This window comes from Acinonyx jubatus, chromosome C1, assembly GCF_027475565.1.
Source record: "Acinonyx jubatus isolate Ajub_Pintada_27869175 chromosome C1, VMU_Ajub_asm_v1.0, whole genome shotgun sequence".
NCBI lineage: Eukaryota > Metazoa > Chordata > Mammalia > Carnivora > Felidae > Acinonyx > Acinonyx jubatus.
The window spans coordinates 156845263-156857198 of record NC_069381.1 but is presented as its reverse complement, the minus strand read 5'-3'; the positions used below and the strand labels follow the sequence as shown (position 1 = coordinate 156857198).

Here is an 11936-nt window from a genome sequence, read left to right as displayed (position 1 = left end):
GTAGCTGAGTATTCCTTTTTAAGACAACAGATGTTGCTAAAAGTCACTGTTCTACTTTCTGAGAAAAATCCCACTAACATATAAAATATACCATTTATTAAAAAAAAGTAAGTCTATTTGTATTAAATACCATAAAAGGAAATTGTCAACATAATTATTTAACGTGCATGTAAGAATCACTCTTTAAGACCCACTGCTGTATTTTCATGGAGCTAGAAGATTCTCAGCTGAGTTTCTCACTTGGGTGAGAGGTTTCAGCCAAGTGGTTTTTCCATTCTCCCCTTTTTCAGAGTAGCTTGTGAGAAATGTTTTCAGCTAGAGTTTATTTACTTTCTATAGGTTAATCTTATGATTAAATATGCAGTTTCCTAAGCCAGTGGTTCTCAAACTTTAGTGTGGAGCAGAATCACCTGGAGTAAACGCAGATTGCTGGGCCGCATTCCCAGAGTTTCTGATTTAGTAACTTGGAATTGGACACAAGGATTTGCATTTCAGACAAGTTCCCAAGTGATGCTAATGCTGCCAGTCTGGGGACCACGCTGTCTTGAACTCTCAGCTCCCACGCAAAAACCAAATTGGATTCTGAATGCTCCAGAGGCAACTTGGGCATTGTTTTTGAAAGCATAATACTCATTTATGGCAGCAAATATTTTATCACTGTTTTGCCTGAAGCAATTTCTTTTTCCTTTGTGTTTTACTAGAAATTTCGTAGTACCTTGGCCACTTTTAGCATGAGATAGGCCTTGTATTACACTCATTTGTGTAGAAGTCTTATCTGTTTTACTACTCTGAGCTCTTTGAAAGATTGTGTTCATCTTTGAAGCCTCATCGTACCTTACATCTTGTAGACATCAAATAATTCTTTGGTGAATTGAATTTAGTTATGTATACATGTTTTGAATTTGTTTCATACCTAGTTTTCTACATCTAATATCCATAAATAATAAATACTGAATTAAGTATGCAGCTCGCATATTCTTAACTGTACATATTATTTTAACTGACTTTGACGGTTTGGGGAAATAACAGTTTCTTTCAGCTTAATATAAATCTAAATAATTACATCTACTTAATCATTGGTAAGTTACCTATATTTTTGAATCCTGTCATTTTACTGTGAGATTTCTGTACATAGAAACAGGACTTGGGAACATGCATAATAATACAGCACTTACAAAGACTGACCGGCCCAGAACTGTTATCTTTAAAAGCCAATGTCAAGGTCTGGGACTAACTTCTGATATTACTCAAATAGAGGTTGATTTACCCTCAGTCACCTTTGCTTCCCTTTAATACCTTCAACTACTTAAGAATAAACTATATCTCCAAGAACTGGATTTCTCGAATCAGATGCCACATTGCCAGAAATATTCATACGATTGTTGCATTTTTAGTAGCCATAATCAAATAGATTTGAATTTTTTGACTTACAGATTTTAGATCTTCAGCTTTGGAAGAGACCATAAAGATCATCCAAGTGTACACGTCCTCAGTCAAGGCTCACATCTTCCTTACAGTCTACTCACACTCACCTTTGGTTTAAAAAAAAAAAAAAAAAAGCAACCTTCAGCTTCTATGCAATCCTATTCAACCCCTTTAGAAATAAAGCCTGTCTAAACAGGGTATTCCAAATGTCTGTTATTCCCCCATGGTCATGTTATTTCCCATGGCTGTTTCCTTTTCCCCTATTTCTAACTCTCCCTGCTACAGAAGCTAAGGGGCAGCTACAGCCCACAACTTCCAGCTACCAGCTGCTCAGGGCACACAGACTTGCCATCGACATGCCTGAATCATGACGGATGAAGCAAACAACTTAGCAGCTTTCTCCTCCAAACCCAGGCTCAGCACAAAATCTGTTACCACAATGACTTCCTTGGCAGTTATTGTGATACTAGCAAGAAATGATATGGACTTCATCACGGATCAAAAAAGAATAAAGCCTTTGAGAGAAAAAGAAGTCTCCATCAAATATAATAACCTCAGTAAGGAATATAAATAGCTAAATGCTTACAGGTCATAGTTCACACCCCCCTTCATTAAAACTTTAGCTCAAGTAAATAAAGGGCTATGTTTACAGATTTAGGTAATCTATTTCTCTTGTATGCTTTTTACTAATTAAAATCTATCCAACCTGGGACTGTTTCAAACCATAATCCTCTATCATACTTTACAATTTTACTTTCAACTGTGATGAAAATATGTTTTCCCACTGATGCTCACAAAGCCACAGTAAACAACAGCCATGTACTACATAAATAAAACATGAACCTACAAATAGAACTATAAATTTAATTCATTCACATATAAACTTTAGACCAAGAAACGTAAATGTCTATTAAAATTACAACAGATTTAAAAAAGCTATGGTTTAGAACCCTGTCAAGTTCTGCATTCTAGGGAGCAAAATCAAATAATGGGCATAAATACTTTGAGCAAAGGAAGAGAGACATGTGACACTTAATGAGTTTCCATGCTAGAGATGACCATGGATACATAGAAGACACGTGACATCCACAAGTCAAGAGGCATACAGAAATGGAAAAAGAAAACAGAATACAGAATTTAAGAATAAAACTCGCAAAGACAGAAATAAGAGAAATAAGCTTTCCTGGTACCTTATGCAGACTTTAGGAAATTGCCACCAAATACTTTTCAAATTAGGACACATTTTCCCCACCGTAAGTATAAATGGGGATTCAGCTTTGATATTTGCCTTGTGAATTGGATGAAATTGAGCTGAGGGCCAGATGTTTTCCATCTGTGTTTTAGATTATGCTAAACACAAAATCATTAGAGAGCACCCGTATGACTGAAGAGTTTTTTATTAAAAAGCCAGGTAACATCTCCTTCCTGCCTTAGACTTCGGAGGATTTTAGTATATTTTTGATGTTAGAATTTTGACAAGTAATGAAAAAAATTAGATGAATAGTTTTGAGTTAAAAAACCCAACCACCTCATAATAGGTGGCCTGAATCTTCATAAGGTTGAAACAACTTTTGAAAAGTGAAAGCTGCGGATTATCCATGTATCAAACTAGGAACTTGATTTATTTCCCCTGAATTGGATTTTGGTATTAGGTAGGCAACCAAAATATATTAGTTAATCTAGTTTATTATGTGCTGTGCAGAAACTGCAGTTCACGTGCATGAACTAAATTACGAATTAAGTGTCACATACCCCACTGGGGATTCTGCTTCAGCATAATCACTAACGACATGGAAGGAAAAGTATATAAAGTCTAGAAAGGGAAGTCATCAAAATGTCAGCATGAAAATGTATATACTATATCAATCATCACATGCAAATCTCTAACTGGTAACAAGTTGAAATAGTAAAACTGAAACTATCAAAAAAAGTTGTGATGGCCCATAAACTGATTACATCTTTGTTGAACAGTATGACTTATTTGTTATAGTAACACTATGTAAGTTGTTTTACAATGTCCATAAACTAATTTGAAACATTGCAGATTCTTTAAAAACAAGTGGGGGAGGAGCGATTGACACAAAGATCTTTATGCAAAAATGTGCTGAGTCTGAACGTCACCAGAGAAAGATGTACTGTTTATGTATATTGGATACCACATTGATCAGGTTACCATTACGGTGGCCCAATGATGAAACGCGTCCTTTTGTTGTATTAATCTAAGTAAAGATTTCATTGCCAAAATACATCTTTCTGTCTAGATTTTTTCCTTACTTTTTCCTGTTGCATCAAACTATGCTGGCACATATCCTTATTTCAAAGCTGCCCTGGGTTTCATACTGTTTTAAAGTCCCTCTCTATCATGCAGACCAGAGGTAGGTAGTGATATCTGATAGAACATTCATATTACCTATTTTGAGTAGCTCTCAATTTGGGATATTAGCAAACCGTAATTCCACTTACTAGAAAAACAAAACTTGAAGGTTGAATCTCATTATGCAACACAGTTCATTTCCCAGTGTGATATCAATGTATCTCAACTTGTATATATTTACCGTGAAGAGCTAAGGCAAGTAAAAGTGGTTTGCAATTTTAGAGCCCTAAACAGCTTACTAGGTGTTTACATGAATATGAAGTCATAGCTACCACTATAGTAACATTCTGTGACACTCTCACAGCAAAACCAATATAGATGGGAAACACTAAAGGTTCAGCTTTAAACAGATTACTGAAAAACCTATAGTATTAGAACAGAGTACAAAGTAGGGTGAAAAACTGCCTTTTCTACAAATGTCATTGTTTCAAGTAGGTTTCTGCAAGAAGCATGCTCATCAAGATTAGTTTTTAATGGCTATGTCTTTTTTGGTTGACTTACAGCAAAATAATTTAAAACAATATTCATAACATGGTTTTAAGATTTAAATTCTATCTGAAACTAGACTAACACAGTAAATAATACAGTTGTATTTTCTTTAACATAATTTACTTCCATTCATTACAAATTAGCGGTCAGCTGAAGGTAAAATTTACACAATTTTCCCTTGAGAAAACTGTGGAGTATTGTTAACAAGTTTAGAAACACACATTTCAGAGCTACCTAAATAACTGATAAGTCAATTTCTCCATGTTTCTAAGTTCTTGATCAAAACGGTTCATTCATCAATTGTTAGATTCAAAATAATCATATCACATTAATTTTAGAATTTTCTAAAATGATACTGTTGTTTGCATGCTACTAAAACCATTGCTTCAAAAATGTATATGAGACCATCATTAACATATTCTCTTCAATTAATTTTTAAAACTTAATTGAATTGGGTGCTAGGGTCTTTAAGTAAAGCCTTGAATTTGGTTGGTAGATTAAACTTTCCTTTTTGATGTTAGCAAAACTCTAAATAAAAAATAACTTTTAGTTTACGTGTAATGGTAATTTGTTTCTGTGCTGCCCAAGCGAGCACTGAACTTCTCTTACTTTAAATTTTATTAAATTTTCTGCAAACTGTGCTTAATTGTACATACTTATGCATATTCTTTCTGCATATTGGTTTATCTTAAAATAGTCTTTAAAGTCCTAAGTGGTACTGATTGCAGTTTTATGAAACAGACCATGCATTAGCAGTTCACATTTTAACAGTTTATACAATCGAATACATTTTTGCAGTCAAACTTATATTTCTGATTCATTAGCTTATTTTTCAGTGTAGACATGAAACGGTTTCCTACACTTGGACAATAACATCACATCATTGTGGCTTCCTTGCTTCCACTTGGACAATGGCATGAGCATTTTGTTCTAAAGTAACTGGAACACAAATGTTCAGTGGTAGGATAAAGAACGCTCTTTCCGTGGTACCAAGTTAGCCTAAAAACTGTACTTTTACCATACTTTTTAAGCTTGTAGGTTTAACCAAGTGAAAACATAAGAAGGTTATTTTGTCATCAAATGACTGCTCTGCTTTTAAATTTTTTATATATCGTATTTTTAGATACGTTCCGTATGTTTTATCCAGTTCTCTTGGCAATCATAAAGTTAAACTTAGAAGGAAACTTTACCTTCAACACTGCATCTGTTTAGATACTAAAGGATCACAGCCATCAGTAATAGCCAGCAGGCTCATTTCAAACTTGCCATTTTTCTTTTTTCACCAAGGGCATTCTCTTTTGAATGAGCGAATCACTTTAACTTTTGAGTCCAAAGCCCTTGGTCTTTCCACTCTACCAGGATTTCTCTTTCCCTACTATCTGCAAAAAAAAAAAAAAAAAAAAAAAAAAAAATCTTTTCTGGCTCTGATGTGAGTTTCTGTAACTCTTCATAGAAATGATTCTCAAGAATCTGGGTTTAGATTAAGACCACACACCTAGATGTGTATTACTGTAACTGCGTAGCAACTTTCTTATTACTATTGCTAGCAAACCTGTCAGTCTTGAAAATTTAGCTAAGCAAACTATCCTTCCCAGGTAGAGAAGCCTGAAGACTCCCGTTCCAATCTATCATTAAACAGTTTCAAAATCTCTAATGAGAACAACTGGTTCTAAGGCCTATCTCCACGATGATTTGAATATTCTTTTACTACCTTGTCTCAAATTAGAGTAAAATGTCATTTCTTAGGAATATGAAAGTAATTTCATCTCTATTATGTTGATGTCTGTGTTTTACTTTATACTGTAAGTCTCAAGCACAACCTTCCTAGCTTTTAAGAATTTACCCTTCAGTTTGACTTCAAATAGAAGTTTGTAAACTGTGAAATCCTATCAATTTATATACACTTCTGCTACCATGAAGACTATTCAGTTCCACTGAAATCTGGCATTAATGAGGCCAGCTTAACATATTAACAAAATTTAGAACATTTTCTGTTCTTTGATAATTCTAAATCAGATTATCTTATTATTAAGATAATTATTAAGATTAAGATGTCAGTTTCAGGTTTAAAAACTCAAATATACGCAAACATCCAGGAGTCAGCTGAGTCAAGACACTTGAAAAAACACTTGTAAACTTTTTTAGAGACAGGCGAGAAACCTACCTATGAGTATTCCTGGTTCCTCCCTGAGCAAATCCTGGTCAACTTCAATGAATAAAAAAACCCAAAATCCCAAGATACAAAGTGGATCTAAAAACTTCCAGGCCCAGCCAGAAGATCTCTAAGTGTCTGTTGTGAAACAAGACTCTTCAGATTTTCACAGCACAATGAAGAAGAAAAGAAGCAAAACAAGAGGATTGAGGTGACAGCTTCTTTCCTGGGGGAAAGACCAACCTGAAGAAGGGCCCCCAGTTTCTCTGTAACTCTCCGGAATCTCATCTGTGAACAAATCCTTGAGTCTCCAGCATCTCTCCAAACACCTGCATAACCCACTGCCAGGAGGGAGCACAGCTCCGTGTGACCTCTGTCCCTAGAGTACCACCAAATGGAAAGCCACGAATTCGCCAGATAACATAAGGTCCATTGTATGTACAGCAGGTATCAAACTTTTAAGAGAAGCCCGACAGTCTCCGGTCAAGTCCTAAGGCCGCATGAGAAACTCAAGGTGTGACTGGAAAATCTTGCCCTATCCCTCTTTACCGCAAAACTGACCCTGCCCTTCTTCTTCCATCCATGCACCCAACACACCTTCCCAGACCCTTCTAAAGCAAAGAAACCTCCCCACATGCAGTCTACAGGAACCGTCTTCTCGGTGAAATCTGACCGTTTGGTAAAGCCTCCCCGAAGAAGAAAAGATCAAATGAGACTGGCTCAGCCGGGTCCCGAGGTGACCCCAGAGTTAACGTATTTATTTTCACGCTGCAACTGCGGATTGCTTTACAGAGACATTTCATGCTGTAGCTCTGCATGGAGCTGAGGACAAAAGTAACATTTTTATTAACGTTATAATTATTATAATTATTCTTTAACAAAGCTATTAAATAACCTGTACAAAGCCCGGACGGGTCCTAGCAAAAAAAAAAAAAGAAAGAAAAAAAAAAAAGCAAGCACAATTTCAAATCTCCCAAGGTCCTTCTGCTTTAACTCAACAGTGTTTCCTATATACAAGGTCAGCCCAGTGTGGTCCCCCCAAACTGTAGATCTCCTAGACGGTGGGAATGGTTAAGAGCTTGAAACCGCCCTGGCGTGACGCAGTGCTCCTCACCCTACTTCCCCTGTTCCTCCGGGGCACAGGGTCCCTGTCCGAAGGCCGGGCCAGGGAAGCTGGGAGCCGGGCGTTGCTTTGGGAGGAGGGCAGAAGGAAGACGCAAGAGCCTGTTGGGTCTTCCCTCCGCCAGCTGCCCACAGAGCTCCGGAACCTCCCCAAAGAGGGGCTGGGAAGGGAGTCCCAGGCGGGAGAGGCCTCGAGTCGCCCCGCGGTAGGCTCACAGGTCCCGCGGGTCTTCCCGCTTGACCCCGGCCTCGGCAACTTTGAGCTTCTTATTCTGGTGCGTCTTGACGTGCTTGGCGAGGTGGTCGCTGCGCATGAAGCGCTTTCCGCACTCTGGGCAGGCGAAGCGCTTCTCGCCGGTGTGAGTCCGCAGGTGCCGCTGCAGCTCATCCGAGCGCGTGAAGCTCTTGCCGCAAAAGAGCCAGTTGCACACGAAGGGCCGCTCGCCCGTGTGCCAGCGCAGGTGCGCCTTGAGGTGCGACGTCTTGCCGTACACCTTGCCGCAGCCCGGCACGTGGCATACGTGCTGCTTCTTCTTGCCCGGCTCTGCCTCGGGGGCGCTGCCAGCCGCCTGGCAGTTGGGGCAGCGGCAGCGGCGGCACCTCCTGGCCGTGGCCGCCAGGGGGGCCTTGGTCTGCAGCAGCGCAGCGATCTGGCTCTGGTACTGCGCAAAGTCCGACGGGCCCAACACCAGGCCCCGCTGCAGGGCGGCGGCGGCGGCGGCCGCGGCGGCGGCGGCCGCTGAGGCGGGGAAGCGAGGTGCGTGCGGGCCCCCGGCGCAGGCGCCGGAGAGGCCGCCCCCCGGAACCCCGGAGGTCCCCGGACCGGTCCCCGCCTGCGGGATACTCCACCACGGGAGGTCGTCGGGGGCTGGGTTGGGAGACAGCTGGCGGCACGTGGGTGGCGGTGGTGGGGGCGGCGGGGGCAGCAGGTTGGAGTAGCCGGGCGGCAGCGCCGCCTGGGTAGGGTAGGGCACGTAGGCAGGCGCGCAGCTGGCGGGCAGCGCCGCCATGCTCGAGGGCAGCATCTTGACGGGTGAGAACTCGTAGGGGTACGAGGGGTCGGCAGGGGGTGTGAGCGGCAGCTCGTGAGCCGCCCCAAAGGACGGCTGCAGGTGCGTCTTCTGCGGCGTCAGGCCCAGGCTGGGGTGCGGAGGCGGCAGCGCGCCCGGTGAGTGCGCGGGCATGTCGGCGGTCCACGGGTGAAAGAGCCTGGAGGGCGAGCCCAGCGCGGGGTCGTAGGGCACCTGCAGGAAGTCCGGGGGCGCAGCGGCTCCCGGCTGGCCTATACGGCTACAGGTGGCGGCTAGCAGCGCCAGGGGCGAGTGCTTTCCCAGGTCCGGGGAGGCGCTGGGGGTGCGGTCCTGCATGGGCGGCGGCGGCGGGGAGGGCGGAGAGGAGACAAAAGGTTAGCGCTCCAAGCGCGGTCTTCAGGCCGGCCCGCCACCCCCACACCAGCTATTATATCACCGCCCCTCCCAAGTACCGGCTGTCCCTCCCCCCACCCACCGCACCCCCGCACGCACCCACCAGTACCGTTAACTTTTGGAGCCTGCGCTACCTGAACGCGGAGCGCTCGAGCGCTTCCTGTTAAACTACTTGGTGCAAAGAGACGCCATCCAGACTCAGAGGAAGCAGGCACACGGTGGGAGGGGAGAAGGATCCGACGGGCCGCTCCGGCCTCCGCGGTCAGAAAGGGTGTGGAAACACCCACAGACCAGCGGCCTATCCGCCCTCCCTCCTACCTTTTAAGCTACTCTCGAGCTCCTCCTACGCCCGCCTCAGCCTGAAATTCAGCGGGAGGGCCCCAGCAGGGTGAGCTCGGGCCCTGTTCTTGGCCAAACTCGCAAGCCCAAACAACCCTCGGATCCGCGCGTCCCTCCCCCAAAGGCCACACTCTAGACACCAAGGTTAGGTGCGAAGTTGACGTGGGCACCACTAGGTCTGACTCCAGCTGCATCCACCGAACAGGGTCCCTTTGAGATTCAGGGTGCACAGAGTACCACGATCGATCCGGACGCGACCCTTCCCACCTTTCCCTATCTCCCTCCGAGCCCAGACCTGACCTGGAGGAAGGCCTGCAGCGAGTCGTTCCGGAGGACGGCCACGGCGGCCATAGCTACAGCTTTCGGGCCGTTGGCTGCGGAGCTGGGCGCTGCCGAGGCATGGAGACCCGAAGGCGAGGACGAACGGCCGCCCAGCGTCCCTCCCCGGCGCCCTCTCTGCGCTCCGGGGCCCTCCCGCCTGCGCCTCTCGCCGCGCCCCGCTCGCTCGCCCCGCGCGCGGTCTGAGCGCTTCAGGATCACCTCCAAGAATTTGATAAGGACTTTGCTGGGCCGCCAGCCAGTCAGAGGGAAGATTTATGGCTTTGAAGTTTGCCGCTACCCAATCATCAAAGAATAGCGGCTCTTTCAGAAGCGAAAGCAAATCCTTTGAATCCACAAAGCTCCTATGGTGTGTTTGTTGGTCGGGATAAAAGAACTGATTATTAGGGGGGATGGGAAGGGAGGAGATAAAGGCGGGACAATTAATGAAGTAATCACTATGTGGGAAATGTATATACACAAATAATTGGATTTTCCTGATCAAAGGGGGCCTTGCCGCCTGGAGACCCGCGCTTGGGTTGCTTGAGACACTCGATCCTCCTCCCCCGTCCCGCAACTCCCTTGCAATTAAAGATTTGCACCGAGGCAGCGCCCAAAGTGACAAAGTGTCTTTGTTATCTCCAGAGAAATCTGCCTTTGGCTTCAGGGCGAGGGACTTTGAGACTGAGATGAGGGTAATTCCCCCCTCCTCCAGTACTTACACACCCCGCACCGGAACAGCACACCCAGCAGCCTGCGCACACCGCGGGCCCCAGGGAATTCCCGGGGCGGAGCGTGGGACGCACCTCGCCGGGCCGGCCGCGTGCCCTCTACCCCCGCCCGTCGCGGTGGAGCCGCGGGCAGGGTTCTGACCCGGGGCGGGGCCAGGCGGCCGCCCAGGGCGGCGGTGGGTAGCGCGCACGCTCCTGGGCCGCCCGCCTGACAAGCCACTGTAGCTCTCTTGTGACATTCCTGCTGGCGACCTGGAAGTTTTCTTGGGCCACAACTTTTGCAAATAGTGAGCCTGGGAAAAACACCGGACCGCGCTTACCACCACAGCTGAGCTTGGCAGGACACCCAGAGCAACCCATGATATACACCAGAGGAAAAAACTGTACGTCGCTCTTCTCTCTTCAGGCAGGCAGCCCTGGACAACCGCGAAGGGCCGGGCAAGCAGCGGACCGCTATTGGCCCCCACCGAAGCCTCCCGCAGTGCCGGCAATTTCTCCCTCCAAGCCCCGTCCGGCGAGTGAGCGCTCTTTGCAAGCCGCACACACCTACCGGGGAACTACTTGGAAAAAGTAAGGCGCGGTCGAGGAAACCTTTTGTTGTCCAACAAACCACAAACAGTACGAGGGAGGCCCTTTAACCGGAAAGAAAAGTCGATAAAAACTGTTGTTCCCGTCACCTTTGTAAAGAGAAGAAAGTTCAGGCGCGGGGCGTGCGCGCCGGGTTAGGGAAAAGCTCACCCTGAACCCTCGCTGGCCCGCCCGCATGCCCGGCCGCGGAAGGACGGTCGGCCACCTGCCCATGTCCGGCCCGGGCTCCAGGCACGTCCTGCCAAGTCGGTGCGGACGCAGGGATCTCCGCACCGGGGAGCAAGGGGTCGCGGGAGGAGGAGGAGGCGGGCGGAAAACCGCGGAGTCCTCAGGGCACTGGAGGGGATTAAGGGCCGGAAGGGCAGCTGAGGCCTCCCGCAGGCTGCCGCCGCTCACGTGGCGGTGCAACCGAGCAGGCCGCCTGGGCTTGGCGGACCGCGCTCCACGCCCGGCCTCCCCGCAGACACGGGCTCCTCTCTCCGAGGCCGCCGGCTGTGCGGGGGCTCTTTGAGCTTTCTTGCGTCCGGCCTTCCTGCGCGTGGCCAGGACTGAAGGGAGGACTGACCGTGTGGTCCAACTCGTGGTGCGGCGCCCGCGGTTAGCCCAACTCCAGCAGACTTCTGATTCGGAGACTGGGCTGTATCCTGGTGCCTTCTGCATTCCCATCAGGGGTCGGGATGCTACGCCCACCAGACATACATTTCCCCGAGCCCAGGGCCTGTCTTCGAAATAGAAACATCATGCGGAAGAAGAGTGGGCCACCTGCGGACCAAATACTATGAGCAAGCACGCCCCCCCGCTGTCCTCCCCCCCCCCCCCCCCCGCCAAGGTGTTAACCCAGGAAGGATGAGCAGTGACCACCATACAGCTCACTTGGCCAAAGCTCCCGAAGATGAGGTCCAGGTACTCTGGGAGCCGGGAAGGGGAGGGAACTTAGTGTTTTGCTCCATGGCCTGGCAATCGTACCCCTTTCC

At 46.7% G+C, this 11936-nt stretch overlaps 1 protein-coding gene across 1 annotated transcript; it reads right to left on the bottom strand.

Annotated features, from left to right (window-relative positions):
• Positions 1-7160: 7160 nt before the first annotated feature.
• Positions 7161-10025, bottom strand: SP5 (Sp5 transcription factor). Its single transcript, XM_027055518.2, has 2 exons — positions 9626-10025; positions 7161-8923 (listed from the first exon to the last, which is right to left on the bottom strand). The coding sequence occupies exons 1-2, from the start codon at positions 9674-9676 to the stop codon at positions 7775-7777; spliced, it is 1200 nt and encodes a 399-aa protein (XP_026911319.1). The 5' UTR covers positions 9677-10025; the 3' UTR covers positions 7161-7774.
• Between the last annotated feature and the right edge of the window lie 1911 nt (positions 10026-11936).